This window comes from Helicoverpa armigera, chromosome 10, assembly GCF_030705265.1.
Source record: "Helicoverpa armigera isolate CAAS_96S chromosome 10, ASM3070526v1, whole genome shotgun sequence".
NCBI classification, from domain to species: domain Eukaryota; kingdom Metazoa; phylum Arthropoda; class Insecta; order Lepidoptera; family Noctuidae; genus Helicoverpa; species Helicoverpa armigera.
The window spans coordinates 8,291,361-8,306,792 of NC_087129.1; the positions used below are offsets into that span (position 1 = coordinate 8,291,361).

Sequence of the window (15,432 nt, forward strand, 5' to 3'; positions counted from 1 at the left end):
ATCTCAGGAGATATACTTAGGTATCTATCTAGATTTTAGTGAACATAATTGACGTATAAAATATTACAATTGAATAAATCACTGCTTTTTAAACGACTATTGTCCACATTAATCAAACCATTGCGCAGACACAGTTGGTTTTGATTCATTTATTACTAACCAATTCTAAAAGCCGCTTTGATGACAATTTTGCTAGCATACCGATACCAATTTAGGATACTGAAATTGACCACCGCATGTCACAAAATATCTGTCTCTATTACCTTTGTGTAGTCTGGTTGTGGTCATTCTAGTGACGACCACAACTAAAAGCTACCTGCGTTTAATACATTGTTTTCATTATGGAGTCCATTGGTTTTATTGATGACAGGCAATACATACATACATTCTTTGAATAGGGTAAAATGTGGCTGGGTATATTTATTTCTGCTTCTAAAGTTTTGTATCATGCAATCCAATAACAAAAAGAGATTTCGTTTGCAACTTCGTCCCCATCATGGATTAGCTACTTACCACATCTAGCTAAAAGCAGCCCTTACACCGTCGTCCGTCGCTCGTTTCTGTGTCCACTTAGTTTTGCATTTATACATATTAAGGAGTAAGAATGTTTAATCATTGTATAATGTTCATAATTAAAAAGCAGTTTTATTTTGCCTCCGCAATCTTTAATGCAGACAAGTTGTAACACCTGCTTAAAATCGTAATTAGTGGGTATTAATTTGGGCAGGTGTTGGCGGTGAAAAGTTAATTATAAGTACATGTGCTTAACCGGATTCCAGCTGACGTTAATTCCTTTAAGACTGCTTAAGTTAGATTGCGAATTGTAATCTTAATAAGTGAATAAGGCTTGTCAGCTAAAAGACAGGTATTTTTGGTAGGTGAAAGGGGTCATTGTCATCGACAGGACTTAGATCAGTATTTGTTAAATTTTCTCCCAACTCCTCTTCTCAAAGCTTGCCGTGGACTTACCCTATTATCCAAATTGATTCAGTGGGGTATAATAGTAACATTATAAATTGTTTAATTAAAATTATACAAAGACAGATCTGTTACTAATTAATAAGAGGGTGACATCTCTTCCCCTCATCCTTCAAAAGTGAAGTTTATCTAATACATATTTCATGACATCACGTGCCACTCCTTAAGTGCCTAATTAGCATCACCACTTCTGCATATTTTATCAATAGTTAGTGCTCTTCACCGAGGAAATCAGGAAAATTAATGAATAGAACCAACGTTGAGACACCCTCGTTCGTCAAAGCTACTCATAAGGAAGGTTATATAATATTTTATGCTCCTTATGTATAGCTCCCCTGTTTTGGGAGCGGACCCTCGTTTTGTGATGCCGATCGATATGACACGAGGTGCACGAGGAAGTGCAATCGAGGCAGTTTGCACTAAGAGTTAGGAATTTATTTGTAAGGAGCTACGAATTGGAAAAGACTAAGTCTTGTATAAAAGATGATAAATAGGTCAATCAATCAATCAATCAATCAATCAATCAATCTTTATTTGTGAACACAGGTACAAATAGGTCTTATAAAATTACAAATAGGTCTTATAATTATTAGGTTTGACTTTGTTTTCATAAGGACTTTGTTTTTCAAAGTATCTTTGTCTCAAAAATGATGAAAGATATTCCTACAGAAGGTAATTTACTTAGGTATATCATGAATTATATACAAATCGGCATGTGTGTGTAAGAATAATGTATTCCATTAATATGAACCCACTATGGTAGTACCGTACTCGTCCGAAATAAAGCTTTTTTAAAGTGTCTATGTAAGTGCTGGATTGAATTGATATATTGCAGGATTATACTCAGTATTCACGGAACACAAGGAAGATTCACAAGGCAGCTGTTAATGATAGAGTAGTAATTATTCTGATGATAACATACGATGATGTGAACTGTTATTTTGAGACGGCATTGACAGCATGTGCATTATTGTGCATACGCAATATCCAATGTCGTACAAAACAATAGGATTGGAATGCCATCTTACTTTACCAGAAGCAATCAAGATGCTATGGAGTTCTTTTGACTTATTCCCCAACTATCTAAATTGTTAATGGAAAAATAAGGTAGCTTGATGATGCTTTTGCAGCAAAAGAATCGCATTACGTTGTCAATTACCCATTCGAATTGACATCTTTTTTCTAATTGACAAGTCGGAAACATTAACATCTGATATTATTGGCTTATCGTCTTGTGGCGACATGTAATTACATAAAATTATTCTCTTATAGCTACTTTTTCATTTCTAAAACAAAGGGTAATTTTGCCACCTTCAACATAATCTAGTTGCACGTCTGTCTCGGGTCGCATCGTTCCCCTCGGAGTTCACCCTCGGCGCGTGCGGCCTGCAATTAATGACTGCCTTCTATCAAAATACCTCGCCTGCTAAACTTTTACTGCACCTAAGGATAAAACTTTACTTAGAATATTACTTATTTACTGATCAACACAATGTATGATATTCCATAGAGACAGTAAAGGACCTTTTTATAAAGAAAACATTTGACTTGGTCTGATGTCTCCAAGTTGAACATAGGACAAAGGGTTTAAGGAATTATGTGACTGTTGTGAAATCTATACTTTTATTTAAACAGTGATACTTCGATAATTAATAGCCTGTGAGATATTAGATAATTTAATTCTTTACTGATAAATCGTGATACGTTATTATTTTTTAAGTTAGTAGAGATTCAACGAAAAAGTTTGACAAACCCATGGAAGTAACATTAACTTATCTAGCCACCCTTCCTGCAGCAAATTGCATCTGCAAGGCTTATCAGGCTCGTAACAAGCCCTTTATTTACATTGATGCAAAAGTAAAATATCTTCAAAAGAGTTCAAATGAGGTCTTATAGAAAAGGTACAAATTCGAATTTATTATTGGGCTTTTGAAAAAGGAACAATTTTTATAATAAAAGCAAATGCACTTTTTTCTCACTTCATTATTTCAATGCTCATTAAGGTATAGGTACTTAACTAGTGTGTTAAGTACACTAATACCACATATTATGCAAATCATGATCAGTTTGAACTACGGCCGGTGATTGCATTAAGGTCTAATAATAGCAAGCCAATGACATTAGCACTTTCGCTGGCTTCTAGGCCATGATCCGGTTAACACGTTATTTTTAAAACTAAAGCATGTGAAATAAAAGTCATATGCTATTTTTGTTCGTATCCAATTTAGTCTTTATTTTAATGATATATCTACCTATTTATTTTTGGTTAATTTAATATATTTTATATTGAAAATGCATATAAGTAATATCTATATTTTATTTGCCTTTAGTAATAAATTAGTGCATAATGTATGATATAGACAAATCCTGTAAATAAAATAAATACTTAAGTATATTAACGAAATTGTAAATAAATTGTTTTAAAGCTATGCCTACAGACATATGAATGTTAATACGATTTCTAACAGATATTATCCAAGAGTTTCGAAGTGTTAAGTAATTTATGCTACACCTACGCATGCCTTTCAAATAAAAACAGTCAAAGCCAACAAAACGCCCACATTGCCGTAATTTATTGAGACAGTAAAAATACTGCATTTTCTATTCCATTCTATGTCAATACGGGTTTGTTTACAAACAACTTCTAGAGTTCGTTTAGTCAAGTTCACGAAATTCTAGTTCAATGTTCGCTGTTCGCTTAAAGCGGGGGAGGCCGGGCTATTCGTATAGCTATGGGTTTTGTGCGAGACAGGAGGGTTCGCGTGTCTGCCAGCCAAGGTACCGAGGCACAATAGACCCCGTGGTTCATAGCTATGGCTATAGTGAATGAGCGGCGCGCCATTCGCGAGTCGCTTGCGAGCTTCGGACTTGATCGGCCGTTTGCATTTGAATTTTTAAACGCGGTTTGCTAGTTCTTTTTTTAAAGAATTAGAAAAAATCCAAATTCAAATTGCCCGCGCTTTCTTTTAAATTTGGAACACGCTAGTTGTAAACAGTTGACAAAAGAGTTTTGGACAGTTTTTGTGAAGAGGCAGTGAGTGCTCATCTTTAGAATTGCTGAATGGACACAATGGGACTTCTCTGCAAGTAATTTTCGTCACGGGAAAATGTAAGCGTAAGCATTGTGTTCTGTTGTTCTGTTCGGACGAAGCGCAGGAGTCCGGTTTGCGTCTGTTACTGTATATTTATTTCTTGGTCAGCTCGCCGGTTTAATATTATGGTTTTTATTAAAACAGTCGTCATGTCGCGAAAGCCGGTTGACCGCATGACGGAGTAAGTGGATAATTATTTTAACAGTAAATATCTGAGCGTTCATTCATTACATAAATTATGTAGTTTCGCCATTTTCGGATGAATGAATTTTAATTGTAAAATACTTTTTATTCTTTCGAGTAATATAGGTAAGTGTGCACGCTGTGTCTCGTTCTTCGGTTCATTTCATTATTGAATGAAGTCGTTCAAGGCTCATATTGCGCGGTTAGTGACTGCATAAACCCTGCTCTACTTACCGCAAAACTTGTAAATCTAAGCCAACTGTAATACTATACAAAAAATTCAACACACTCGTAACACACTTCAATTAGTTATTATTGTTCACGGCACATTGTATTTGATTGACATAATATTTTGTAACACAGACAATTGATTGAACGTTTTAGTACAATCGACAAAAGAGTTCGGTATGCAAGCAAGAAATAGACCTCTTTAGACTAGGTATGCACGCTGTAAAAAATGTAGTTGTATCTGTAACGGTAATTCTAGGTTTTTGCTTTTATCGCTGCTAAATCTCGTGTAAAATTAGACGCGAATTTATAGTACCTACATGCATATCGCTAATACTGCATATTGATGGTATTTATCCTACTTACATAAATATGCAGAGACCGTTAAATAAAGTTTTTGTTCAAAATATAAAAGTTCTGCAGCTCACCATTGACACGATAATTATTTAATTGATATTAATTCGGACGTAATTGCTGTTAATTTATGAATTGCATTAACCCACGTCCGCGTTTCATTTTATGGTGGTAATTCGCATTTTTATAGCTTCTTTGGCTACTCCATTAAATGGGAATTTTCTCTCCTTAATTAATTACCTTAGGATATAAACATACATCATTATTAATTTATCCACAAGCCCACAAGTAGCTTTTAGGCATATCATACTAAATATTTTTCCTTATTTTCTAAGGGTTGGAACCCATATTATTCTTACTTACGTAATTAAGAATGTCTATTTTACTGGCACACACGGGTTTTTTAAAGTTTCAGACTTTTTGGACTTTAGGTAGGTATGCATCAGTTAAATTATTATGTTATGATTAAATTTACAAAAGGCAGGGGACTTAGCCATTGTGATGAGAAATGAAACAAATAAAAATGTTTCAGTGAATTAATTTCATAACAATAATTTTCTACCTACCGAGGCGTGCAATTCGTTCATAAAACGCGCATAATTTTGCACATTTCGGGTGCATTCAGTGTAAACTTTGTTTGAGGTTTGATGTGCTCTAACTAAACGCTCCTGTTTTTTCATTATTATTCTTCAGTAATCCTTAAGGTAAGAGTACCTATATTATTATATTGTCTCTGCATTGATTTTTGAAAAAAATAATTTTGTATCAAAGAAGGATTTCCTTTTTCCGAAAAGTGCAGTTCCCGGCTTTTTAATTGGCTTCCTCAATCTTTAAATATTCAATGAACCTAAAATTCTGTTCTTTAAAATGCTATTTGTTTTCCTTTACGACCAATATTTCGGCTAACAGCAATTATATCGAGTGACAGTCAATTCTCTCAATAGTCGAACAAGGCCATCTTATCGTCTCTCAGTTCATCTCATGTGTGACAAGACGCATCGTTTCTCGTTTCACTAATGTTTATAATGCCAATGAGAGATTGCTTGTGTTATGTTACATCTAGCAGCGCACTACACTACACTAGCACATTTAAAATAGCAGATTTTGTCGCGTAGGTATGTAATGGCGGGTTTACACCATGCCAACTTCACACAGCAAATCGGTGCATACAAAAGTCTGCACAAACATCTTTTCATCATATTCCACTTACATTTTCACGTCTCTAAGTTAGTACAGACAATCTGTATCGTGTGGACCCATCATAAGCGCGCGGTAAAAACCCCGTCGCGCAGTTTCAGATGTCATTATTTGTACGGGTAGTTGTCAATTGTTTGTTGACACCCGTATGTATATGCGCGATATTGCCCGCATCTGCCAATAGGTATCTACGAATCGAACGTTGCCGTGCGGAAAATTCACGAGTGTGTAAGCGATGTTAAGATCATGTTAGCTATACCCGGTAAACTGGCTTAAACTGGTAATCATAATACCAGTCTGTAATCCTCTGATCAGATTAGAGGTGAATGTGATAATACATTATAAGCAGACGTAGACGAATAGAGGTAGGATATGTTAAATGATAAGATTGTATAACTTGACAAGGCATATTGCAATGGTTACGGGAAACGATAATTTTGCATGTAATATTGCATATATTTTAGCATTGAAGGTAGTAGGATACAAAGGATAATTAACTGAATGATGTATGTTATAGATGTTACCTTGAGACTGTAAAAATAAAACCAACATAAAAAAAGACACATACATACAAACATCAGTCAATCAAAATGACTTTCAATTCAAAAGAAATACAGTCGGCACCAAAATTACTCGCCGTAACGAGACTGACTCCCGGACAGCACCATATATTTACGTAAAATACATCCCAAAATGGTGCATTGTCATACTCAATGCGCCCGCGTCGGTCGATCATGGCGGTCATCCATTCAAGGCCTGCACGATTCACACGGGGCCAATAAAACAGCAATTTAACTTCGTATTGTATACAGAAAATGACAATATGTAAGTACTTATTGAAGCACGTAGTAAGTCGTTGTGGAACGATTAAATTTTTTGATCGTTTCCCGGTTGATAGGTTTTCCGTGTTGCATTTGCGTAGTTAGTAACTATCGATCGAAGTAAAACAAAAAACGTCCTCTTTTCGTAGTTCAAACTATACTTCTGAATATCCTACATAGAACAAAGATATTCGTTTTTATGAAAACTGATGTCAACTTCGAATGTTGTGTCCACTATTTGAAATGCAACAAAATATGGACGCTTTCAAGACGATATAATTTTGCTTAGCGTCACTAAAATTCCTAACCCAAAAACCTTGTTTTGTACAGTCTAAGCTACAGTCTGTTACTGTTATTCTGCCTCATATGAATATTTACCGGTGCACTGTTTACTTTGTTAATTGCAAACATTTTGCACGCTTTGTACTGTTACAAGCTTTATATGCATCGTCATCATCACTGAATTTGATCTTGAAATTGACAGACAAAAACTCAGTACAGTAGCTCAATATAACATGTGAAATAGGCGTATTGATCATGATTAGTGCTGTGAATTTGAACGTTCTCCTTTCAGATTAAAGTTCAGTTTTCAGTAGCAGGTTCAGTTACTTATGCTGTTATTGAGCTGTTTAGTGATTGTTAATGCCGATGATTGTCAACATGAATGTTCCCACAATTAACAATGTAGGTACGATTTAATACCGTTAATTATACCGGCTTCTCGTTAAACGAGATTTCGTACCGCGGGAGATTGGGGCTTTGTTTAATAATGAATAAGCTATTCGCAGTATCAATATTTATTGTGAAATGTTGTTTGTTTAGATGTCAGCTTATTACTGTTGGTTTTACGGTTATCGTCTTTATTAATTGGATGCTACTACGACTGCTTTTCCGTAGGTATGTGTTTGTTCATGGTTTGAATTAATATTAATAGCAGAAGTTGAATGTACTGAGTTATAGGTTTGATATTTCATAATTACCTATTATCTAACCAAAAATATTTAAAAAGCAAATGTTCAAAATTTTCTTACAGTAATTTTACCAGGCTTTACGATTTTTTGAAAAGACAGACATTTTCAGCCTCCCGTTTCATAACCACAGCGAGTTTAACAAAGCTAGACTTTCGCAAAGCGTTCTAGCAGCTTGCCTTTACTCAAGGCTTAGTTCAAGGCTTTTGCCTCGCTGGATGACATAATGACGGTCTTGCAAATCTTGAGAAATAAACACGAACGATAATGACAGCGTATTCAATGTCTTTACTAAGAGTATGCGCACACTATGAACTTTTAGTCGGCCGATAAATTGCTTAAGGGTTCTAAATCAGTATGAAGATGAATGGAAGTACGCACGTAACAACGCTTAAGTTTTTGGCCGGCATCAGACCGACTAAAAAATTTTGATTGAATTCACGATTTTCTAAACAATTTTTTTTTTCCAACCACCAAGTCAACAGTCGGCCGACTGTTTAGTTTTCCAGTGTGCACGTAGACTGAGTCTTTACTACAGCTATTTAATTTCTTACGTAAACTTCTTTATATAGACGTGATTATTGCTTATAAATTGCTTGGTATACTATTGTGTAGGTGTCTAATTTGTGGTTAATTTCACGGATTATTTCTAGGTAAGACATTAGAGGAAACGCGTCGTTGAGCACAAGTCAAAGTCCGTCTCTGGGGGTCTACTCTAATTCAACGAAAAACGAAGTTTCGTACGAAATTTCGCGAACTTCTTACCACGGTTCCATTTCGTTCCGAAATTTCGTACGAACGAAGATTGTTTGACGTTTATTGTCTATAACCCTACTCTAGTTCGAAATGTCACGAACGAATATTTGAGTTTGACAGACGAAACTTCGGAATTTTAACCTCAAATTCAACGAAACCAAAAGTGTTATCGTTTGATTTTCGTTTTACTTTTTGTTTTGTGAATTTTGTGTGAAAATTGTTGGAAATGGCTACAAGAATGCTTTTAATCGAAGCAGCTTTACGTGAAGATCGTGTAGAGCGAAGAAGGAACCGGCGCCGCTTGCGCAATCAATTAAATATAAACGAAATTCCCGACGTTGAGTTTGTAGGAAATTACCGACTCAATCGGCAATTATTCGAGGAGTTGTGCCAGGAATTAGTACCTTTATTACCTCCAAAGGCAAGGCGTCATGGAATTGAGCCTACAATTAAGGTGATTTTTTTTGATTACTATATATTTTCAATTAAAATGAGCATATCAAACTTCATAATCCTCGTCTTTTTCAGATCCTTACAGCCTTAAATTTTTATGCCCGAGGTTGTTACCAAGGGTCAGTGGGTCAAAACTTAGACGGGCCCTTGGCACAACAGACTGTTTCTCGTTGTTTGAAGGAAGTCACAACTGCCCTAAATGCACCCCATATAGTAAGGAAGTACATCAAATTCCCGCAAAATATAAATGAAAGGAATCTTATTAAGCGACAGTATGTACCATATCAAACATGATTATTTTATTACGTGTTTAGAATGAATGCCATATTATCATTATTATCATATTGCAGATTTTATGACAAATATGGACTTCCTGGTGTGATTGGGTGCATTGATTGCACGCATATTGCAATTGTTAGACCTTCAGAGCATGAGGAACAATATTTTAACCGAAAACATTTTCATTCTCTTAACACCCAAGTTGTAAGTGTAAGAACTAAACATTAATTATTTAATTGAGGCATTGACTGTTGTTTATATTATGATTCGATCCATCTTTTATTATTTTTCAGATATGTGACAGTGATTGCTATATAACAAATGTGGATGCGTCATTTGGTGGAGCAACACATGATGCTTATATTTGGAGAGAGTGTGATATTAGAAGCCACTTGGAGGGTCTCCAGAATGAAACAGTTTATCTGTTAGGTATGTTTGAGTGGATGGTATTTTGAATATATTTGTACAAGTTGGGTTAAAAGTGTTACCCCAAACTTTCACATTTATATTATATTATTAATTAAGTAGTGTTATTCACATATTATTTATATATTTTAGGTGATTCTGGGTATGCTCTAAGGGAGCATATGATGACACCTATAGACAATGCTGTTGAAGATTCTCCTGAAGGCAGATACAACTTTGTCCAGAAGCGTGCACGATCCACCATCGAACGCACATTTGGGATCCTAAAAGGACGATGGAGATGTCTTTTGTCAGCTCGGGAACTGCATTACTGCCCTGAAACAGCTGGTAAAATTGTAATAGCTTGCTGTGTTTTACACAACTTGTGTTTAAGGGGTGGCATTGATGCTCCCGAAATGACAGAAGATCAACTCCAAGTGGAGAGAAGCCGACAGGTCCCCCCCTCTCAATCAGCCACTTCTTCAGCTCAAGCTCTACAGGCAGGTCGAAGGGCCAGAGCTTTGTTAGTTCAAATTTTAGAAAGGAATAGGTAGGACAAAGTTCTACTCAAGCACATCATAACATGCTCAAGTAGAACTTTATCCTACATATTTCTTTATTGAAATCAATAAGTATATATTTATATACCTATTGATTTCAAGAATTTGACATATTATTTCTTTGCTTTAGAGTTTAATAAAAGAATAAAATATATACTTAAAGTTTTATTTACTTTATTTTATTTATTTATTTATTTTGTACACTATGGAGAACTTACAGCTAAACAAAAACTAAACAATAAAAGGAAGTCATAGTCGACACAGAGCCAATTAAAAGTCCTCGCTTATAATAATCCTTAATCTAAATCTAAAATAAATATAATAATCATTAATCCTATGTAAACATAACAAATTAATAACAAAACACTAACAAAATCTTAATTCCTATCTACATATTCCTTTATTGTATTATGCAGCTGCAACAGGGTAGCACTGATGCCTGCCAATTCTCCCCTGATGCCTGCAAGCTCTGCGTTTGTCACCGTCTCTCTCTGTGCACGCTCCTCTTCATACTGATATAATCTGCTTCTTACATCTGTGCTGGCAGATCGTCTCCTTGTAGAGCGTGTACGTCGTGAGGCTGCAAAACAACATTCCAATTTTAGTCAATAGCTCAGAACAACAGTGTAAACAAAATATTCCTAAGACACTTGAATGGGTTAAGTAACAACAAAAGTTCTCAACTCAACACTTGACCCCTTTAATACCATACATGCAAACATTTTTAAAAGATGCAATCATTATTCAATCGTAAGGTTAATCTCTATTCTTTATGAAGAGTATTTTATATAAATACACTCAATTTTTTTTTATCTATATTGTGTATTTTTTTTTATAATAGCATTACTCAATAAACCACAATAAAATACTTACAAGGTGTGAACGTTGGGCATTCTTGTGTGAATGGTTGTGGTACATAGGCAGCTGTTACAGCTGGACTCTCAGGTTGTGACAGCTGCCTATCTTCCTGGCTGGGTTCCACATACTCTAGAAATTCCTCTGGATTGTCCACATCAAAGGGCTGTGGAATTCTCACAGGATGGCTTGTTTGACTGGAGGTTGATGGAATTGGTTCATTGATCTGAAAATAAATATGTTTTAATTAACAAATGAAAGACTAGAGGAATTCGATTTGATGACATTAACTTCCTTTAAAGTAAATTGATGTAAAAAAGTTTGGGATGTAATTAAGATTGTGATTCACTTATAAATCAAAGACTAACCTCCATAAAGGCTGGCACTCTGGCACCTGTTTGGCGATCACCAAACCCAAATCCCATTATTGAAAGTATTTTCAACTGCCATTGGGACAGTTGGGGTGCCGTCAATGGACCACCTCCAGTCGCTGAAGCCAACCTCCGAGAATCAGCAGCAGCTTTCTTCGCGAGATGTTTGCGATCAAACCATACCTGCAAAATAAAAAAGCATGAGTTATTTATGTAACTATATTATTATATGTTTGTTATGGAGAAAATACTAGGTACCTTTTGCCACTGTTGAACAGTTTTAGTGCAACCACCCATCGAATTAAGATTGTTACACAATTCTTCCCACAGCCTCTTTGCGTGGGCACTCCCGTCACTACCTCTCAATCTCCCGCGAGCTAAATCTCTATGTTCGTCCAGGAAATTGAGAAGGGTTTCGATTTGTTCAGGAGTTGCCGAACCCGTTTGTGGAGCCATTTTAAACTGAAAATATAAATGGTTATTATTAGAAAAGGCAATGGTGCTAGAGCAAAACCAAATATTACATTTGTATAATATGATATCTACTTACAAAGTTTTTAAATCCAAAACAAAACTTGTTGCGAACCAAAATACAGCAGACGTCGTACGTAGAAGTAGGTCTGTAGTAAAGTACGACATAATACTTCCTTAAGGAACGCGTACCTTTGTATAAACGCACTTGGAAACATGATTTATTTAATACGACACTTGAGAAACACACTCCAGAAAACTTTACAAAGTATTCAAACAAAAAATTGTAAGTTGACATGTTATGATTAGATTGTATTATGCAGCTATTTTTGGTTGTCATACGTGATTACCCATTTTTGGTATGAAATAGTACTCTTCAAATTAGTTGGTTAGCAATGACTGTCAAAGGGTTTTTTATAGTGTCGAGTCGAAAGTAGTTGAAAATATATTTTTTATGTAAAAGTTTAAATTGTTTGCATGAATATTACAAGAAATATGTAATGAATCACATTTATAATGTTACATGAATAAGTAAAGCTGAAAAGTTTGATAATTTCAAGTTAAAGTAAAAACCGTAACTTAGTTTAGTCGACATCATAAAAGCCCCACACAATATTATAGATTTCATTCGTTCACGAAAATTGTCTATGGTTCCGAACTTCGTATGCGCATCCGAAAATGAAATAGAGTAGGGTCACTAACGAAACTTCGTTTGAATTTCATTCGATATCGAAGTTTCGTTTCGTTGAATAAGAGTAGACCCCCTGTTCCTTCCAATAGTTTGGACTAATGAAATTAGTTAAGCACACTTGCATATGCCTTGAGAATTGACGGAAGTTATAGGTATTCCATTAGTATGAATGGAATGAAATGCAGACTTAAAAAAGAACAATGTTTTAAATTTGTAATTTTAAGAAATATAAATATTATTTCCTTCATACAAAGTCCAATCATCAATACTCATATTTTCTGTACCTGTCTCGTAATTACCTACCTGTGTTCATTTCCTCCATAACAATATGTACATAAATAAACAGACATAATAATATCATTCAGCAATAAGTCGTAAAACAAACTGACAGACGTAAATAGCCTATAACAGTGCTATAAACGTTGCCATGTGGGCAATAGTCGTAAGCTTCGTTTGTGGAAATATCTACAATGGAAACCATTCACTTCCTCTCTCTGATTATTTGTAGGTTAGATAATTGTAGTAATAAGTTAGAAAACAAATTGAATATTGTGATTTATAGACAGCTTGGCAGAAAATTAGTTATAACTGTTCGCATAGTGCTATCAACTTTTGATTGAGTACCTACTGTGAAAGAGATTGTCAGAAGAGTTACTGCAGCCTTGTTACATAAAGAGCTTAAGAAGGAATATGGTCGCTCATACCGGGAGGGGTTATTCGATGATTTCCCAACCAAAAAACATGCTGGTTATGTATTGTCATCAGAACTCAGAGCGTGTGCAAAATTTCATCCTAATCGAAGACCGGGAAGTGGGTAAAATTAAGATTCCAAGATTTTCTTACAAACATTGTTATAAGTGAAGTTAATATTATAAGCGCGTTAAATAAAAAAGATTAATTTTTGTTCTGCCTCAACACAAAAAATCTAAAAACACCTCAACCACGTAAACTCCTAATTAATCATTAAAGAAAAATGCCGTAACAAAGTGCGTCTATAAATATACCCTTATAAATAGCGGGCCCCTTCTCATGAACACAAGTGCACCATGACTATCTCCTATCTTCTAATTAATCTGGTTATTCGTTTGAGAAGGGGTGACTATACTACGTTCACTGGAGAAAAATCCTGTCTGTGGTGCTGTGTTTATTTTTCAAGATGATTTATCTGAATGTAGAGATTTGTTTTTAACACGTGTTTGGTGTTATCGGTACATTGGAATAGTTTGAAAAGAGTATTGTGTGACAAAAGTTTTTATGAAATTGTGGGAGAAAGTTGAATGGAACTGGAATATAATGTATAGAAGTATGTAGATGCCTATTTACATTGATAAAGTTACTTGATTGCTTTTTACAAGCGTGATATAAAAAGTTAAAAAGTTTTTCAATTAAGAAAAATTGGAAAAATTTGGTTGATTAAAATACCTTACAATTATACTTTGAAGCGATGTTTCAAATAGAAGAAAAACAAATCGCCGTTTTTTTTCATTTTAACACCACCGTCAGAAAATCCCACACACAAAACAAAATTCACCTATTTGTCACTTACACAATACAAAGCAAGTACCATAAAAAGGCACTAGGTATAACGTCAAAGTGACATTATTAAATCTCCACGTTCTGCCATCTGTGTCGGCGTCGGTTCGGCTCAGATTTAATGCAATTTCGAACTGCAGTACCGTTTAATTCCGGATCAAATTGTAACCGTATTGTAACTGGGGCTTAGTGAAGCCGCAGGCGATGAATTCATCTTGGAGGAAATATTGAACTAGACAAGCTTATACATATAGGTTTTTGCGTGGTGGTGAATGGTATTATCGGAATGTAAACCATGTTCTTTTTTTTACAATGAATATCAGAAAATCACTGCTATTTTTTAAATAGCATAATTTGTATGAAATTTGAATGAATGCTACACCATGCAAGAGTCGGTTCATTACCAATCATGGATAGAATTATTTAACTACGTTATGGTTTCGAGCAAGATCTTCAAAATACTTTAGTAGTTAGTATCATGAAAATATTTATAAATTGTGTTGTGCTAAAATCAAACAAGAAAATTAATCAAATATAGACTCAAAGAGACCTCCCAAATTATTTATATCTCCACAGCACCTACGTGCTTGTTACTAGAGACATAAAAATCATGTTGTTTTTCGGTTTGAATTCTCTAAAAAATACTCGTACCAGTGTCACAATTATCTTCATTCGTACAAAGTTTCAGAAGAAACAGACTTTCGCAGTAGACGAACAATAGTGCTATAAAGTAAGTAAAGCAAGCATTGTGTTTGAACAACAAGTCTACAAGGAGATCCGATCACTTTTATCTTTTGTGAAAGAGGGACGGGTCAAGGTTATCATTGTATGATAACTTCTTTGCTGTCATTATTTTTTCTTGTATTATGGATACGGAAAAAGAGAAAATAAATCTAAAATATCGCCATGAACACCATACATACCACACAAATATACATCGGTTTATGTATCCTTATTTATTATTTGATGGGGTCGATTTTTTTGTGCCACTTGATGCAACTGAACTTCAGTTTAATATTTGAGACGGATTAGGAGACTGTCATTTGTTTTCGAGAAAGTTCATGTACATGTACGAGGCGTAGAGCATATAATTATTCGTTACTAGCTTTTGCCCGCGGCTTCGCTCCCGTCAACTGACTTCCCTACTTTACCCTATTTTTTTTTCATAAGAACCTTCTCTTGACAATAACAAACACAACAAGAAAAGAATTAGCCAAATTGGTCCAGGCGTTGTTGA

At 35.0% G+C, this 15,432-nt stretch overlaps 3 protein-coding genes across 7 annotated transcripts in view; 2 read left to right on the forward strand and 1 right to left on the reverse strand.

Moving 5' to 3' along the window:
- The first annotated feature begins 3,816 nt into the window (after positions 1-3,816).
- Positions 3,817-15,432, forward strand: part of LOC110378448 (proton channel OtopLc) — a 67,669-nt gene continuing 56,053 nt past the window's right edge. For 2 of the 4 annotated variants that reach the window (XM_064036521.1, XM_064036525.1), the window contains exon 1: positions 3,817-4,087. The gene's annotated coding sequence lies outside the window, so the exon portion shown is untranslated. Of the gene's footprint in view, positions 4,094-15,432 lie in introns of all 4 variants that reach the window. The other 2 variants (XM_064036524.1, XM_064036526.1) reach the window with 2 other exon arrangements.
- On the forward strand, positions 8,673-10,324 carry LOC135117390 (putative nuclease HARBI1). The gene is made up of 5 exons (XM_064036590.1): positions 8,673-9,031; positions 9,106-9,302; positions 9,381-9,513; positions 9,603-9,738; positions 9,868-10,324. The coding sequence occupies exons 1-5, from the start codon at positions 8,804-8,806 to the stop codon at positions 10,266-10,268; spliced, it is 1,095 nt and encodes a 364-aa protein (XP_063892660.1). The 5' UTR covers positions 8,673-8,803; the 3' UTR covers positions 10,269-10,324.
- On the reverse strand, positions 10,376-12,726 carry LOC135117454 (uncharacterized). 2 transcript variants are annotated; one of them, XM_064036744.1, is made up of 5 exons: positions 12,051-12,726; positions 11,759-11,962; positions 11,498-11,683; positions 11,148-11,355; positions 10,376-10,854 (listed from the first exon to the last, which is right to left on the reverse strand). In XM_064036744.1, exons 1-5 carry the CDS (start codon positions 12,309-12,311, stop codon positions 10,652-10,654), a joined length of 1,062 nt encoding a protein of 353 aa, XP_063892814.1. In that variant the 5' UTR covers positions 12,312-12,726; the 3' UTR covers positions 10,376-10,651. The 2 variants fall into 2 exon arrangements, with proteins under 2 accessions (XP_063892814.1, XP_063892815.1); XM_064036745.1 differs by having other exon boundaries at positions 11,759-12,726.